This window comes from Schistocerca nitens, chromosome 1 (assembly GCF_023898315.1).
Source record: "Schistocerca nitens isolate TAMUIC-IGC-003100 chromosome 1, iqSchNite1.1, whole genome shotgun sequence".
In the NCBI taxonomy this organism is placed as follows: Eukaryota; Metazoa; Arthropoda; class Insecta; order Orthoptera; family Acrididae; genus Schistocerca; species Schistocerca nitens.
The window spans coordinates 1234082930-1234101530 of NC_064614.1; the positions used below are offsets into that span (position 1 = coordinate 1234082930).

An 18601-nucleotide genomic window follows, 5' to 3' on the forward strand; every position below is an offset into this window, starting at 1 on the left:
TACGCGACTGGAACAGGAAAGGGAGGTAATGACAGTGGCACGTAAAGTGCCCTCCGCCACCCACCGTTGGGTGGCTTGCGGAGTATAAATGTAGATGTAGATGTAGCACACGTTGAGCTCACTGGCGCCCTACCTGGTCGCAGGCCCGGTTGCAGACGATCTGGCCCGACTGCGCGCACGCTCGCCAGGTTTCGAGAGGGTGCGTTTCTGGATGAGGTATCGAGTATATTGCTTCCCCCTACTTATACCTCCCGAGGAGATCACGAATGTAAAATTAGAGAGATTAGAGCGCGCACGGAGGCTTTCAGACAGTCGTTCTTCCCGCGAACCATACGCGACTGGAACAGGAAAGGGAGGTAATGACAGTGGCACGTAAAGTGCCCTCCGCCACCCACCGTTGGGTGGCTTGCGGAGTATAAATGTAGATGTAGATGTAGCACACGTTGAGCTCACTGGCGCCCTACCTGGTCGCAGGCCCGGTTGCAGACGATCTGGCCCGACTGCGCGCACGCTCGCCAGGTTTCGAGAGGGTGCGTTTCTGGATGAGGTATCGAGTATATTGCTTCCCCCTACTTATACCTCCCGAGGAGATCACGAATGTAAAATTAGAGAGATTAGAGCGCGCACGGAGGCTTTCAGACAGTCGTTCTTCCCGCGAACCATACGCGACTGGAACAGGAAAGGGAGGTAATGACAGTGGCACGTAAAGTGCCCTCCGCCACCCACCGTTGGGTGGCTTGCGGAGTATAAATGTAGATGTAGATGTAGCACACGTTGAGCTCACTGGCGCCCTACCTGGTCGCAGGCCCGGTTGCAGACGATCTGGCCCGACTGCGCGCACGCTCGCCAGGTTTCGAGAGGGTGCGTTTCTGGATGAGTTATCGAGTATATTGCTTCCCCCTACTTATACCTCCCGAGGAGATCACGAATGTAAAATTAGAGAGATTAGAGCGCGCACGGAGGCTTTCAGACAGTCGTTCTTCCCGCGAACCATACGCGACTGGAACAGGAAAGGGAGGTAATGACAGTGGCACGTAAAGTGCCCTCCGCCACCCACCGTTGGGTGGCTTGCGGAGTATAAATGTAGATGTAGATGTAGCACACGTTGAGCTCACTGGCGCCCTACCTGGTCGCAGGCCCGGTTGCAGACGATCTGGCCCGACTGCGCGCACGCTCGCCAGGTTTCGAGAGGGTGCGTTTCTGGATGAGGTATCGAATATATTGCTTCCCCCTACTCATACCTCCAGAGGAGATCACGAATGTAAAATTAGAGAGATTAGAGCGCGCACGGAGGCTTTCAGACAGTCGTTCTTCCCGCGAACCATACGCGACTGGAACAGGAAAGGGAGGTAATGACAGTGGCACGTAAAGTGCCCTCCGCCACCCACCGTTGGGTGGCTTGCGGAGTATAAATGTAGATGTAGATGTAGCACACGTTGAGCTCACTGGCGCCCTACCTGGTCGCAGGCCCGGTTGCAGACGATCTGGCCCGACTGCGCGCACGCTCGCCAGGTTTCGAGAGGGTGCGTTTCTGGATGAGGTATCGAGTATATTGCTTCCCCCTACTTATACCTCCCGAGGAGATCACGAATGTAAAATTAGAGAGATTAGAGCGCGCACGGAGGCTTTCAGACAGTCGTTCTTCCCGCGAACCATACGCGACTGGAACAGGAAAGGGAGGTAATGACAGTGGCACGTAAAGTGCCCTCCGCCACCCACCGTTGGGTGGCTTGCGGAGTATAAATGTAGATGTAGATGTAGCACACGTTGAGCTCACTGGCGCCCTACCTGGTCGCAGGCCCGGTTGCAGACGATCTGGCCCGACTGCGCGCACGCTCGCCAGGTTTCGAGAGGGTGCGTTTCTGGATGAGGTATCGAGTATATTGCTTCCCCCTACTTATACCTCCCGAGGAGTCACGAATGTAAAATTAGAGAGATTAGAGCGCGCACGGAGGCTTTCAGACAGTCGTTCTTCCCGCGAACCATACGCGACTGGAACAGGAAAGGGAGGTAATGACAGTGGCACGTAAAGTGCCCTCCGCCACCCACCGTTGGGTGGCTTGCGGAGTATAAATGTAGATGTAGATGTAGCACACGTTGAGCTCACTGGCGCCCTACCTGGTCGCAGGCCCGGTTGCAGACGATCTGGCCCGACTGCGCGCACGCTCGCCAGGTTTCGAGAGGGTGCGTTTCTGGATGAGGTATCGAATATATTGCTTCCCCCTACTCATACCTCCAGAGGAGATCACGAATGTAAAATTAGAGAGATTAGAGCGCGCACGGAGGCTTTCAGACAGTCGTTCCTCCCGCGAACCATACGCGACTGGAACAGGAAAGGGAGGTAATGACAGTGGCACGTAAAGTGCCCTCCGCCACCCACCGTTGGGTGGCTTGCGGAGTATAAATGTAGATGTAGATGTAGCACACGTTGAGCTCACTGGCGCCCTACCTGGTCGCAGGCCCGGTTGCAGACGATCTGGCCCGACTGCGCGCACGCTCGCCAGGTTTCGAGAGGGTGCGTTTCTGGATGAGGTATCGAGTATATTGCTTCCCCCTACTTATACCTCCCGAGGAGATCACGAATGTAAAATTAGAGAGATTAGAGCGCGCACGGAGGCTTTCAGACAGTCGTTCTTCCCGCGAACCATACGCGACTGGAACAGGAAAGGGAGGTAATGACAGTGGCACGTAAAGTGCCCTCCGCCACCCACCGTTGGGTGGCTTGCGGAGTATAAATGTAGATGTAGATGTAGCACACGTTGAGCTCACTGGCGCCCTACCTGGTCGCAGGCCCGGTTGCAGACGATCTGGCCCGACTGCGCGCACGCTCGCCAGGTTTCGAGAGGGTGCGTTTCTGGATGAGGTATCGAGTATATTGCTTCCCCCTACTTATACCTCCCGAGGAGATCACGAATGTAAAATTAGAGAGATTAGAGCGCGCACGGAGGCTTTCAGACAGTCGTTCTTCCCGCGAACCATACGCGACTGGAACAGGAAAGGGAGGTAATGACAGTGGCACGTAAAGTGCCCTCCGCCACCCACCGTTGGGTGGCTTGCGGAGTATAAATGTAGATGTAGATGTAGCACACGTTGAGCTCACTGGCGCCCTACCTGGTCGCAGGCCCGGTTGCAGACGATCTGGCCCGACTGCGCGCACGCTCGCCAGGTTTCGAGAGGGTGCGTTTCTGGATGAGGTATCGAGTATATTGCTTCCCCCTACTTATACCTCCCGAGGAGATCACGAATGTAAAATTAGAGAGATTAGAGCGCGCACGGAGGCTTTCAGACAGTCGTTCTTCCCGCGAACCATACGCGACTGGAACAGGAAAGGGAGGTAATGACAGTGGCACGTAAAGTGCCCTCCGCCACCCACCGTTGGGTGGCTTGCGGAGTATAAATGTAGATGTAGATGTAGCACACGTTGAGCTCACTGGCGCCCTACCTGGTCGCAGGCCCGGTTGCAGACGATCTGGCCCGACTGCGCGCACGCTCGCCAGGTTTCGAGAGGGTGCGTTTCTGGATGAGGTATCGAGTATATTGCTTCCCCCTACTTATACCTCCCGAGGAGATCACGAATGTAAAATTAGAGAGATTAGAGCGCGCACGGAGGCTTTCAGACAGTCGTTCTTCCCGCGAACCATACGCGACTGGAACAGGAAAGGGAGGTAATGACAGTGGCACGTAAAGTGCCCTCCGCCACCCACCGTTGGGTGGCTTGCGGAGTATAAATGTAGATGTAGATGTAGCACACGTTGAGCTCACTGGCGCCCTACCTGGTCGCAGGCCCGGTTGCAGACGATCTGGCCCGACTGCGCGCACGCTCGCCAGGTTTCGAGAGGGTGCGTTTCTGGATGAGGTATCGAGTATATTGCTTCCCCCTACTTATACCTCCCGAGGAGATCACGAATGTAAAATTAGAGAGATTAGAGCGCGCACGGAGGCTTTCAGACAGTCGTTCTTCCCGCGAACCATACGCGACTGGAACAGGAAAGGGAGGTAATGACAGTGGCACGTAAAGTGCCCTCCGCCACCCACCGTTGGGTGGCTTGCGGAGTATAAATGTAGATGTAGATGTAGCACACGTTGAGCTCACTGGCGCCCTACCTGGTCGCAGGCCCGGTTGCAGACGATCTGGCCCGACTGCGCGCACGAGGAGGACGCTGCCAGCTGCAGCAGGTGGTCCAGCGCGGCGCTCTCAGCAGGCGAGCCGCCGCCCTGAGCTACCGTCGCCTGAAACACACAACCAGTAGGCGGTCCCTCACACTGCACTGTGTCGTTTGCCAGAGCTGTTCAGAATGTATCTGTCTCCTGCAGCGAATGCAAACGAACAAGTGATTTAAAAGAACATTAAGAGATCCCGTCGTAGAGAGAAGGTTGTAATGTTTTCAGCTTTATAGCCATCATACTGTACAAGTAGCTGTTCTGAGAGCAACTGAGAAGGCAGCAGTGGTAAGATGACGTAATGCAGCTCGAGTTAGCGATGTAGGATGGTTTGTTCTCTACGAGTACCGTGAGAAAGACAGCTTAAATTGTGGTCACTCTTCGCGATTGGCTGCTGCCTTCGGAAGTTGCGCACCAAAATGGTAATCTTCTGATATTGGTATTAGAGAAACTAAACAGCGTATTTGTGATATCGATAGTTCCGATAGCACAGCGTACGTGCACGCTCTCGTAAGTTGTCTCTACGCAAGCGGACGAACTACGCCGATCACAGCGCCTTCTGGCCGACGCTGTGGAGCTCAACGAGGGCCGCTCTGTTTTCGGCCCAGCTGATCAAGAGCAGACGACCTAGCAACTTAGATTCGACTTGTAGGGAGGGGCGGTGGGGATTGCCATTATAGACTTTGCCTTTGTAACTTCTAGTAACTTAGCTCTGATACATGAACGGCTTCGCACCTACAGGGTGTTTCAAAAATGACCGGTATATTTGAAACGGCAATAAAAACTAAACGAGCAGCGATAGAAATACACCGTTTGTTGCAATATGCTTGGGACAACAGTACATTTTCAGGCGGACAAACTTTCGAAATTACAATAGTTACAATTTTCAACAACAGATGGCGCTGCAAGTGATGTGAAAGATATAGAAGACAACGCAGTCTGTGGGTGCGCCATTCTGTACATCGTCTTTCTGCTGTAAGCGTGTGCTGTTCTCAACGTGCAAGTGTGCTGTAGACAACATGGTTTATTCCTTAGAACAGACGATTTTTCTGGTGTTGGAATTCCACCGCCTAGAACACAGTGTTGTTGCAACAAGACGAAGTTTTCAACGGAGGTTTAATGTAACCAAAGGACCGAAAAGCGATACAATAAAGTATCTGTTTGAAAAATTTCAACGGACTGGGAACGTGACGGATGAACGTGCTGGAAAGGTAGGGCGACCTCGTACGGCAACCACAGAGGGCAACGCGCAGCTAGTGCAGCAGGTGATCCAACAGCGGCCTCGGGTTTCCGTTCGCCGTGTTGCAGCTGCGGTCCAAATGACGCCAACGTCCACGTATCGTCTCATGCGCCAGAGTTTACACCTCTATCCGTACAAAATTCAAACGCGGCAACCCCTCAGCGCCGCTACCATTGCTGCACGAGAGACATTCGCTAACGATATAGTGCACAGGATTGATGACGGCGATATGCATGTGGGCAGCATTTGGTTTACTGACGAAGCTTATTTTTACCTGGACGGCTTCGTCAATAAACAGAACTGGCGCATATGGGGAACCGAAAAGCCCCATGTTGCAGTCCCATCGTCCCTGCATCCTCAAAAAGTACTGGTCTGGGGCGCCATTTCTTCCAAAGGAATCATTGGCCCATTTTTCAGATCCGAAACGATTACTGCATCACGCTATCTGGACATTCTTCGTGAATTTGTGGCGGTACAAACTGCCTTAGACGACACTGCGAACACCTCGTGGTTTATGCAAGATGGTGCCCGGCCACATCGCACGGCCGACGTCTTTAATTTCCTGAATGAATATTTCGATGATCGTGTGATTGCTTTGGGCTATCCGAAACATACAGGAGGCGGCGTGGATTGGCCTCCCTATTCGCCAGACATGAACCCCTGTGACTTCTTTCTGTGGGGACACTTGAAAGACCAGGTGTACCGCCAGAATCCAGAAACAATTGAACAGCTGAAGCAGTACATCTCATCTGCATGTGAAGCCATTCCGCCAGACAGTTGTCAAAGGTTTCGGGTAATTTCAATCAGAGACTACGCCATATTATTGCTACGCATGGTGGATATGTGGAAAATATCGTACTATAGAGTTTCCCAGACCGCAGCGCCATCTGTTGTTGAAAATTGTAACTACTGTAATTTCGAAAGTTTGTCTGCCTGAAAATGTACTGTTGTCCCAAGCATATTGCAACATACGGTGTATTTCTATCGCTGCTCGTTTAGATTTTATTGCCGTTTCAAATATACCGGTGATTTTTGAAACACCCTGTACGTTCTCATCTGTACCAAAAGTAAAGTAATGTGTTTGTATATGTTAATACACCAGTAAAGGTGCTTTAACTTTACTTGTAGTACCGAAGTGCTTTACCTCACCTGCTCCTACTCGCTTCCTTCACTCGGCCTATTTTGCAGATCTCACCGCTTTCCAGGCGGGATACAAAAGTATTTACTTGCATTTCATGTAAAAGTGCCTCTCAACAGCAGGCTATCATTTCATTATTTCAAAAATGTTAATTACCAGCAGAATAGTAAACAGTTGCCAAACAAAAGGCAGGCACGGTATCACACAAGAGGCTTGTAGTGAAATTGTGTGTTTGTGGAATATCGTCTCAGTTATCTGACTGGATTCGTGATTTGCTGTCAGAGAGGTCACAGTTCGTAGTAATTGACGGAAAGTCATCGAGTAAAACAGAAGTGATTCCTGGCGTTCCCCAAGGTAGTGATATAGACCCCTTGCTGTTCCTTACCTATATAAACGATTTGGGAGACAATCTGAGCAGCCGTTTTAGATTGTTTGCAGATGCCGTTGTCATTTATCGACTAGTAAAGTCATCAGAAGATCAAAACAAATTGCGAAACGATTTAGAAAGGACATCTGTATGGTGCGAAAATTGGCATTTGACCCTAAATAACGAAAAGTGTGAGGTTTTCCATATGAATGCTAAAAGAAACCCGTTAAACTTCAGTTACACGATAAATCAGTCACATATAAACGCCGTAAATTCAACTAAATACCTAGGAATTACGATTACGAACAACTTAAATTGGAAGGAACACATACAAAATGTTGTGGGGAAGGCTAACCAAAGACTGTGTTTTATTGACAGGACACTCAGCAAATGTAAGAAATCTACTAAGGAGAACATCTACACTATGCTTGTCTGTTCTCTTTTAGAAAACGCTGCCCGGTGTGGGATCCTTACCAGGTAAGATTGACGGAAAATATAGAAAAAGATCAAAGGTATTATCGCGAAATATGGGAGAGAGTGTCACTGAAATGATACAGGATTTGGGATGGACATCAATAAAACAAAGGCGTTTTTTGTTGCGAGGGATCTTCTCACGAAATTCCAATTACCAACTTTCTCATCGGAATGCGCAGATATTTTGTTGAAGCCGGCCTACGTAGGGAGGAACAATCACCATGATAAAATAAGGGAAATGAGATCTTGTACGGAAGGATATAAGTACTGGCTCTTTCCGCGCGGTATACGAGATTGGGATAATGGAGAATTGTGAAGGTGCTTCGATGAACCTTCTGCCAGGCACTTAAATGTGATTTTAAGGATATCCATGTGGATGTAGATGTAGACGTAGACGAAGCACTTCGGAGATCTTCGGATCGCGCCTAACTTGGATGGCGGGCGAAGCGGATGGCCTGTAAGATGTGAGCTCGTTCTGTAGTCTCGGAAGACGGACATGTTGCCTGCCTTAGTCGGTATCAGTTAACGACTTATTAGCAATATCTGGTAATTCTGACTTGTAAATCAGAACAATTCCATGGTAACTAAGCAAATACGGAGTTCATTGATTCGTTTATTTTTATTAATATGTGAAGAATGGAAATTATTTGTGATTCATAAAGTGGAACAAAGTTGTGCAGTTTCTCGTATTCTGCTAGTAAAAATCGAGTGGCACCCCGCATAAACAAAGTAATTGAAAATTTTATTATTTTTACAATATCACTGCATCGCTAAGAGTTTATTACAGACTCAAGACAACGGATTCACGACCTATGTCCTGTTTTTTGCGCAGGGGGCAACAGCTACAGAAGACTGCAGATTGGTGAAGATTAATTACAACTTATGCATTCTACTCAGGGCGGTGGAAACAAATATGCACCTCGCATGTACTGCAATCTTAGTACAAATGAGATCAGTGACACGTCATCTGTTATAACACAGATGAGGAATAAAGGGCCGGCCGGTGTGGCCGTGCGGTTCTAGGCGCTTCAGTCTGGAACCGCGTGACCGCTACGGTCGCAGGTTCGAATCCTGCCTCGGGCATGGATGTGTGTGATGTCCTGAGGTTAGTTAGGTTTAATTAGTTCTAAGTTCTAGGCGACTGATGACCTCAGAAGTTAAGTCGCATAGTGCTCAGAGCCATTTGAACCAAGGAATGAAGGAGAGAAATTGTCGTGGGAACGGGTTTATCATAAGCCCGTATATATCACCCTCTAACCATCTCTCTTTTTGAACCTGCCGTGATGTCACTGCCCATTGGTTACTTGTTAGATCCTACTGTAAATAAACTGCTCTCCTTTGCTGGTAACAGACTTTATTTTCAAATTTAACTCATAACTCTGTAGCTATAGTTACTGTTATCTTCAGTTCGACTGTGTAGCTATTACTGTAACGATAAATGGCAATTCAAAATTAATATAGTGATCACAGACAGCTGTAACTAGAATGAAAGTCTCACTGGAGCTGAGTGTAATCTGATGTGAAACTTCTGAGGCAATTAAAACTGGGTGCGAGAGAAGGAGTCTTCACAGAAGTACTTCTGCAATACCTTTGTAGAAGTTCTTGTGCGAACTTGCAGACTAGAACTCCTAGAAGAAAGGATATTGTGGCGACTTCTGTCTGGAAATCGCAAAAGACTCATGGCTAGTTGATAGAGTGAGAGAGCAGAGAATCTAGATATAAGTCTACTATTTCAGTCAATGTTTGTTCACTCCCCATTCTCTCGTAGCTCTCTCTAGAAGGTTTTTAGTTTACCACGGCATGGCATTCTAGTAGATCTGATGGCCTGAGCCCAACTAATGTTCTTGGAGAGCCTCAGTAAATCTTTTCAGTATAGTGCTGTAATGATTTATCAGCTTAAGATGAAGCGTTAAGTCCAGTGCTGATACATATTTTCAATAAAATCTTTTTTAATGTAAGCGCACACGGAGCCATCACTAAGGTAGACTTTTGCCTTTCCAGAACTGGGTGTTCACAAATGGTTCAAATGGCTCTGAGCACCATGGGACTTAACTGCTGTGGTCATCAGTCCCCTAGAACTTAGAACTACTTAAACCTAACCAACCTAAGGACATCACACACATCCATGCCCGAGGCAGGATTCGAACCTGCGACCGTAGCGGTCGCGCGGTTCCACACTGTAGCGCCTAGAACCGCTCGGCCACTCCGGCCGGCGGTGTTCACAAGGTTTTAATTTCGGATAAATATGAGGGTGCATGAAATTCATAGCGTCTGCTGTATAACTGTTATGCTTATAAACACATTTACAATTGTCAATAATAATAATAGTAATAGTAATAATAATACGCGTAACTTGTCTGAAAAAAAAGAAAGAATCGTTTTGTGGAATTTTGTTGTTTTATAGAGAATTCAATACAATTTATGGGAACAACGAAATAATGTTTAAGCTTTCACTGCTGTTCGTTTCGCACTTTTGTGTAGGTGGGAGTTTTCGTGCTAATTTTTTTGGACTATTGCACAAGATTCCTAATGCATGTATTACTTAACTATTAACTTCCAGGTTGAAAATCAGACATTCTTCCGTTGCACCCACACAACAGCTTACTCTTATTATACAATTCTTTGTTAAATGATCGCTTATAGTCACGCTTATTTAATTTCGTCACTTTCTCAGGCAGCGGGTCTGGTGTGGGAGGTCCTAGTTCCTTTGCGGCTAACTTTTCTGTTAGCGCTTAACAGAGTTCATGTTGAGACTGTACAGCAAAGCCGACTCTTTCACAGTAAATAACCAACTCCAATCATAGACTGCCGTTTGCGGAAATGATTAAATTCAGGTAGTACTATGTAGCAACAACGTCACTTGACTGGAATGCAAATGAGGCTCTGAGAGTCATAAGGGTCAAAAGTAAACCGTCTGCGACCCCACATTTAAATAAGTTAAGTGAATGTCAGAGAAAGCTTTTCGTGAATGTTCATGTGTACGTGCAATGTGGGCCTACAATACAGATGAATCTGTCCCACCTTAAGATCAACATACGAGGTGCGACAGTAAAGTAATGAGACTGATTTTCTTAGCAAGATGTGCAAAGGCACAATATCTTTGACCTTGGTCTATAAGCTGCTTCTAGTCCAAGCAGCACATCGATGCAGCTGCTCAGTCGTGAGTTGTGCTGTAATAAGTTAACAAGTGGTTGAGTCTCTCGTCACGGAAATGGAGCCGCATAATATTGCGCAACGGTATGTCATTTCTTTCTGCGCTAAATTGGGTGAAAATGCGACGATAACTTACAGTAAGCTTCAGAAGACTTTTCGAGAGGAGGTTATGACAAGAGCTGAAGTTTTTCGTTGGCATAAAATATTTAGTGAAGGCCGAACGAATGTTGAAGATGAAGACCATAGTGGACGACCATCAACCTCAAGGAGAGATGTCAACTTGGCCGTGGTGGGTGAACTTGTACGATGTGATCGAAGATTATCCGTGAAAATGATTGCAGGAGAACTGAACATCAATCGAGAAACGGTTCGTCTAATAATAACTGAAGATCTTGGTATGAGAAAGGTTTGTGTAAAAATGGTCCCCAAAAATCTCGCACCGCAAGAGCGAGAAACTCAGAAAAATGTGGCAGCCGATCTGTTAGAGCAAACGGAAATCAATCCAGAATTGTTGAGCCATGTCATCACTGGTGATAAAGTTGGTTTTTTCAGTACGATCCAGAGACAAAACGTCAAAGTTCGCAATATTGCTCAAAGGGATCACCCAGACCAAAAAACGCTCGCATGTCAAAGTCAAAAGTGAAATGCATGCTTGTGTGCTTCTTTGATTCCAAGGGAATTGTTGATAAAGAGTGGATGCCTCCTGGACAAACAGTTAAACAGTATTACTACAAAGAAATTTTAGAAAGACTTCGTAAAAGAATTCTTCTTGTCCGTGCCAACATTGCTGATAATTGGATTCTGTATCAAGATAATGCGCCATCCCATCCTGCTCTGTCAGTACAGCAATTTTTAACCTCAAAACAAATTTCAGTACAACTACAGCCACCTTATTCACCAGATATCGCTCCGTGCGACTTTATCCTATTTCCAAGTGTGGTGTCACCGCCAGACACCACACTTGCTAGGTGGTAGCCTTTAAATCGGCCGCGGTCCATTAGTATACGTCGGACCCGCGTGTCGCCACTGTCAGTAATTGCAGACCGAGCGCCACCACACGGCAGGTCTAGAGAGACGTCCTGGCACTCGCCCCAGTTGTACAGCCGACTTTGCAAGGACAGGTTCACTGACAAATACGCTCTTATTTGCCGAGACGATAGTTAGCATAGCCTTCAGCTACATTTGCTACGACCTAGCAAGGCGCCGTATTCAATTGATATTGAGATTCTATTAATGTATCATCAAGAGCGATGTTCTACAAATGTGGATTAAAGTTAAGTATTCCAGAAGCTACGTACTTTTCTTTATAGCATTCATTACGTATCCTGTTTCAGACCTCACGCCAGCCTGCGTGAGTTTAAGCGCGTGCCTTTCGGCTTCCTCTCATTGTGTCTAGGCTGTCTTGTCTAGACACAACACCAAGAGTTAAAACGGCTGTCAAGGGACAACATTTTCAAACAACACAAGATGTCCAAAAAGCTGTGACGAGGGTCTTGGAGGATATTACAGAAGATGAGTTCCAGAAATGTTACCATCAATGGCAGAAGCGCTGGAAAAAGTGTGCGCAATCAGAAGGGACCTACTTTGAAGGAGACAACACTAATCTTGACTAAACCGGTAAGCAACTTTTTTTTTTCCACATCAGTCTCATTACTTTATTGTCGCACCTCGTATGTCAAAAGTATGAATAAATGCTACCTACAGTCTCACAATTAACGATGATGTGCTTAATGGTTCTCAGCGCCTCAAATCGATTAATGTATGATAAAAATCCAAAACTTAATTTATTGTACCTCATTCATAACCTCACAAAATAGGTTTTCATATCAGTATAACCACACATATATTGATTTCCTATCTAATTTTACTATATAGTGAATGACTTGGCATATCTGAGGAACTTGGTATCGTCCAGCGGGATTTATGCCAAGCGAATGGTTATAAAAGTCTGCTTCATCGTGCCACCACCTGCAGTCATTGACGTAAATTTGTGCTGGAGTAGTAAGGGTTAGCTGTGCACACCGTGAACTGTGCACGTTTTTTTTATGAAGTCCGTGTGCATTTGGCCTATAAGGCAATTACGTCACGCCAGTTGCACATGCGCAAAAGCTCCTTAAAACGTGCACAACAGAAGGTGTGCTCGCGACCCCGATGCCCAGTTTCATCGAGTCTAGAGGACCAATGTAGCCTAGCGCAGTAGATTTAGTGCCGTGTATTTCAGATTACTGCATTTACATTACGTTTAACAGCATTCAAGGAAAAATAACTAACAAATCCGCAAGGTGTCAAAATTAGGGTGTTATCATGATCATGCGCTCTTACACAACAGCCGCCAGTGATCACAACTCTCCTTATGAGCGAGGAAGGGAACAGATGGTCCGCTGGACGGCATTGGGCAACAGCAGACCTGTGTAGTTATTGGAGTTAGTCCGCGATCGCTGAGTCATGAGGGCAGTCCTGAGCTCTGCGCATGGAGTGCGGGCTGTTTATTTGTCCGCCAGTTCAGGCTCTCGGCGTGTCTGTACCTTGGTGCCGTGCACAAAATATGATGGCCAGATTGACGGTGTGGAGCCAACAGCAATGAGTATACGGTGTCCACTTCTCTTTTACCCACTGTTGTGTGTGGAATAAGGCACCCGAGTATGTACTACTATGCGTGCCACATACAGATTTGTGTGGATGCGAAAGTGACGGAATCACATTAGCACGGTGCTCAGATGAGGCTGCAAGAGGTCGATCATATGTGTGAGCGGCGTTGTTTGGTTTGTCATTTTGGTCCTTACAGCGTTATCGATTTTGTTTTGTGGTTTTCGTTATTTCAGGTTTGTGTCGTTCCTTCAGTTGTATTAATGTTTCCTCTGTATGCGAGGCAGTGTCCTTGTTAAATTTTGTACGTGAGTTCTTTCTTGTCTGGTAGAAGTGAGGTGTCTATTTCACTTAGGCTTCATTTTCGTTCGAACCAGTTTTTAGAAATTACTGTTTACCCTTTCGCAGGCGCATTTTTTGTAGCAACTCAGTGAAGATAATTTTTTGCTGTTCTATTAGAAATGTGATATTTATTTTTGATAATTTTATTTTTGTTATTTAGTACCAAGAATTTTGATGGTACATATATCACCATGGCACTTTTGTGAGGTATTAAATCTGGTTTTAAATGGATTTCCCACTTCCTTCTTCTCTGCTGTTATGTGTTGCCATTACACGTAAAAAAATAATGTACAGTGTTTGCTGTTTTTATTTTAGGTTGTGATCTGAAACAGATTGCAATAATATATATCGCAGAAGCTAAGCAATGTATTCCGACAACAGTAATGATCCCATGACAAACAAGAACAGATTGTTCAGCAGTTTTCAATACACCTGGTGCAGTGTACTACCACAAGACGCTAGGCATAGACAGAGGTGGTAAAATGTCTTCCCAAAAGCTTTGGGATACGCCTACGTTGGTGGTAAGTATGCTTTCCAAGGACCACAAATGACAGATTAATTTTGTGTTAAGTATACTTCCCCAGCCCCTTTCAGAAACTACATTGCTGGTAACCATACGTCCCAATAATCATTAAAACGACATTGTTTGGTGGGATATATACTTCCCACAGTCCTGAAGGCTATATTTCACAACAAACTGAAACTACAGCTAGGCAGCGGACTCCCACTAGATGCCAGGAGCGTACAGAAGTGGTAACACAAATTCCATTAAATACTGTAAAGGAATAGATTTTGTGATAAATATATCCCCCACAGCCTGCGAAAGGGTTACGTTTGTCTCGTCGTTTGTTTACTTATGTCAGTAGCCACGTATTTTAAGTGGTGCAAGGAATGACATGTTTTACTGAAATGTTAAACTCGGAAGCTTACCACCATTCCAGTGCGATTAAAATGTATTTGTTGTTCTGGTAACACTGAGGTCGATGATTCGATGTGTGTTATTGACCTCGGGGGGCCACCGAGAGCACCATTTGTGCCTACTTTGCATAAACTGATATGTGTCAAGCTATCTGATGCACATGTCGTATATGTTCTTTTGTGCAGAGTTTTTGCCTTAACATTTATTTTAAAGAATTTGCCGATTGTCTTCCATGAGTCACAAGGAAGAAGTATTACTGGTTGCGAAGTTGCTGTTGTTATAAATCTAAATAATTGGCGTAACGTTGTTTGTTTAAATATTGTCATTATGCATTAATAGTATATGTATGCATGCGTCTTGTTATATGTACTTCTTATATAATGAGCTTGAAAAATTACAGCCATGTATTTTGCTACCAGTTCTAAGGTCTAAGATTTATTGTCCTACGGCCAAATGCGATCAAATGTATTTCGAGATCAAAATGTTGTGATGTGCTCTTACAATGAAGTGTAATGTTCAAATTTTGTTAGTGTTAATAAATGAGGAATTGACATTTGTCCAGTAAAACCATGAGCACCTTCCACTGACCAACTCCCTGGCTTCCTGCCATTTCAGTCACCCAGAAAATATAAAATTACGTACCTAATCATTTATTTTTATTTTTTTGGAAGTACATGCCTGCAGTCTTGGGGTGCATTAAAATCCCCTCTGGACAGTACCGCAGCACGCCACCAGAGAAATCCAAGAAACTGGCTTGGCTCCTTGAGAAAATAAGAGCATTGTGCTGTAATTCGCTTTCAGTATTTGAAGGAGAAAAAGGCTGAGTTGGTACACGTGTACGGTAACAATGGACCTTCATGTGACACAGTGATTAAGTGTCGCAGACGCTCCCATCGTTGTCAAACAAGTTTGAATGAGGAAGAGCGAAGTGTCAGACCATCTCACTGTGAGGAACCGGCAATCGCAAGAGAAGCGGAGGTCCTGGTGAAGGAAGACTGACGTATCACAATCAAGGCGACAGAATGAAAAGACAGAAGATTACATTGATTAGAATGTCTCACATCACCAAAAGTCAAGAGAAGTTCTATTATTCCTAGTTTAGCCTATTAGGCTCCGCCTACAAGTTCATCACGTATTGTTTCTCCCCTACATGGGTTAGGAAAACCCTACGTAACAGCTGCACTCCTCAGAGCGAGCGCCTCTAGCTGACGCAGTTCGGAGAAACTACGTCAGTCGCCGGATATAGAGGTGCTAATAACCAGGATCAGTTTGTCCTGGGTAGTACATACAAAGCAAATAAAATCTCCGATCAAATTACAATCCGAATCACATAATTGCACCTCGAACCCTTCTCTCAGGATGGCCGGGAGTGATACAGTGCAATCGCCCGAATGCTGGTTCATTCGAGCCATTCGCAGGCTGCAGGAGCCCTTGATGCAGTCGCCGTTTCGTCTTCGAAGGTACCTACCGCAATCAGAGACGAAACGTCAGCTTTATATATCGACCACGGCCTCCCATGGCGGAAGTTTTCAGTGAAATGAAGCATTTTTCAATATTTTGTAGTTTTCGTTAACTTTGGCGTGGGAGCAAATGGGCGCTTGGAGTTCGGACTTCCTAGCAGAAAGAATTCAACACCGTATTCTTAACGGGACGAACTCGCAGGATGAAGAAAATAATTTCGTAAGTGCCTGAAACTGGTGTTAAAGTACAGTCTATACAAACGCGGTAGAGGACGACGTCTGGTACTGCCCAAGTTGAACGATGGTGAGGTGGCTGAAGTGGAAGGTCAAGGCGCAACGACATCTCATCCAGTATCAGGCAAACCTCGTGCACTTGCGTACACAGAACGTTGAGCATTGCGAAGGGTGATCATAAGAAATCACCTGACATCAGCAGAAGGAACCACTCGTGAGTTCTAAAATGATGCGAGCAGTCCAGATAGCATTGGACATGAAGAGTTAAAGGAATGGGGTTCGCTGGTTGAGCAGCTCCTCGTACGTCACACATTTCTGTAGTCGAGGCCAAAGGACGCTTGATGTGGTGTAAAGAGCGATGTCCCTGGGCAATGGATGGCTGGAAACGAGTGATCTGAGATGAAAAATCACACTCTACCTTATGGCAATCCGATGGAAGGACTGCCTCCATGTGTAGTGCGTACAGTGAAGTATGGAAGCCGCCTTAACGGGACGCTTACTATCTTTTGGTTCAAAAAATCGATTTTTTTAAAATTGAATTTTTGGATCCATGGAAGTGTATAGAATCCACCCCTTAAACGGTTTTTTCGAATACGGAACGGAAATATTTGTTATTCGCGGGTGAAAATGCACCTGCCTGAAATCGGCCTTTTTCACGCACCAGTTTTTTTCTTTCGGAGGACCAGTTATTGTACCGGTGCTTGGGAGGAAACACAAAATTCAAATGAAAATTTGAACGCGTGTGTTTGGAAGTTAGCTCCCAAGCATTTGCATTCTTCTGCGACGACTGTGGAGATTGCGACTTTCCTGGCAGTGAGCAGCTTCAACGAAGGGTGTTCAGCAACTCTGAAGACCATGATAACGATGGACGTCACACGATGGACGTCACCCTGGGACTCTATTCGACGCAGTTTGCCAAGCATTCAGACGACCAGCGGATTCAAGCGGCCGAAAGTAGCTTGTCACCGGCCGTACGAGCGGCTCTGGAGCAGCGCAGGATGGCCGAGATCGAGCAGAACGCCCTCTATGAGGAAGAGGAACGACTAGTTTATGGACCCGGAATAGCAGATTGAACGTAAGTTGCATAATATTGCATTTATATGCAGTCAAAACTTCAAACGGGTTTTTCTTGAAATGACTTTTTTTTATCGCGCGGTATGGTAATATCAGATCTACTGAACCGATTGGTATGATTCGTCGTTTCCGGCGAAGCTAACTAAATTGTCTAGGGGTTGTACCACTTTTATTCCGATCCATCAACTATAAATATTTTTACTAGTTCGACGAAGTCGAAAACTCGATGACAAAAACCATATTTTTTTCAAATGGCCGCCATTTTGTTTCCTATTGTCCACATAACATAAGCGAGGTACAACTCCTAAAGAATCTTATATACTTCGCTAACGTCAACTCAATTTTGATTTCAGACGAGCTGGCTGACCTATGACATACCGCGCGTGGAGGTCTACATCTAAATATTATTTTGTTCCGACGGCACTTCAGCCTTTACTGTTCGAAAAAATTCCAGTTTGTAGTGGAAATATCAATAAACACTTTGACTAAATTTGATATTGATACCTATAACACATCCCGAGAAAAAATTTTCAAAGTACATGTTTTCTTCGGGCTAAAGATAGTAAACCTCCCCTTAAGTTCTGGGCGTTTTTTTTTGGCGTTAGAAAACGCGAAATTGCGCAGGACATGAACACGTTATACAGTAGTGTACTGCGTACATTAAAGGAATAGTTCGGAGACGATATCTACTTGTATCAGCATGACAATGTAACCTGTCATAAAGCAGCGTTTGTGAGCCAGTGGTTTGTCAACAACAATATTCCTCAAATGGACTGGCCTGCTCACATTCCCCGACCTGAACCAAATCTCCGGATGAGCTGCAACGAAAACATCGCTCCAGGCTCAGGCATCCAACGTCTTTACCTTCTCTGGTTTCAGCTCTTGAGAAAAGAAAAAGGGGTTGCAGTTTCTCCAAAAGACATCCAGACACTTTATTGAAAGTATCCGTACCAGAAATCAAACCGTCGTAAAGACGAGAGGCGGGTTTGTTCCACTTTAGTATTGACTAATAGGTATTTGGAGATTTTTGATCTGATCATGTAACTTCGTCATGTTTATGACAGCCACATCATGATACAATTTCGATTCTGCAGTTACAAGCTCGAGATTACTGCTCTCAATAGAGTCTGACAACTGTTCGATGACATTAACAATTTGCGGGCAGCGAACTTGAGTGAAGCATGCTCGTTGCTATCGGCCTGGTGATCCGAGAGAAAACGCGATGTGTGACATCAAGGTCGGCATCCATGAGCCCTTTCTGTATGCGGTACACAGGTTTTCAGTTGCATGATATGTAGGCCTACGAGGACTTCTACGTCACTTAGAACAATCCCTTGTTTCTTAAGCCGGGTTTCGGTCTTTGATAGAAACATTCTCAGTCGGAATGCTTCGCCGATTAGGATATTGTAGCGAGCCATGTATGAAGAGAAGGTAAATATACAGGGTGATTTTT

At 45.8% G+C, this 18601-nt stretch overlaps 1 protein-coding gene across 2 annotated transcripts in view; it reads right to left on the reverse strand.

The window, feature by feature from the left end:
* Positions 1–18601, reverse strand: part of LOC126239719 (uncharacterized) — a 90752-nt gene that overhangs the window by 51922 nt on the left and 20229 nt on the right. For both annotated transcript variants that reach the window (XM_049947881.1, XM_049947879.1), the window contains exon 2: positions 4105–4230. In XM_049947881.1, coding sequence (XP_049803838.1) covers positions 4105–4230 — 126 coding nt within the window. The remainder of the gene's footprint in view (positions 1–4104; positions 4231–18601) is intronic.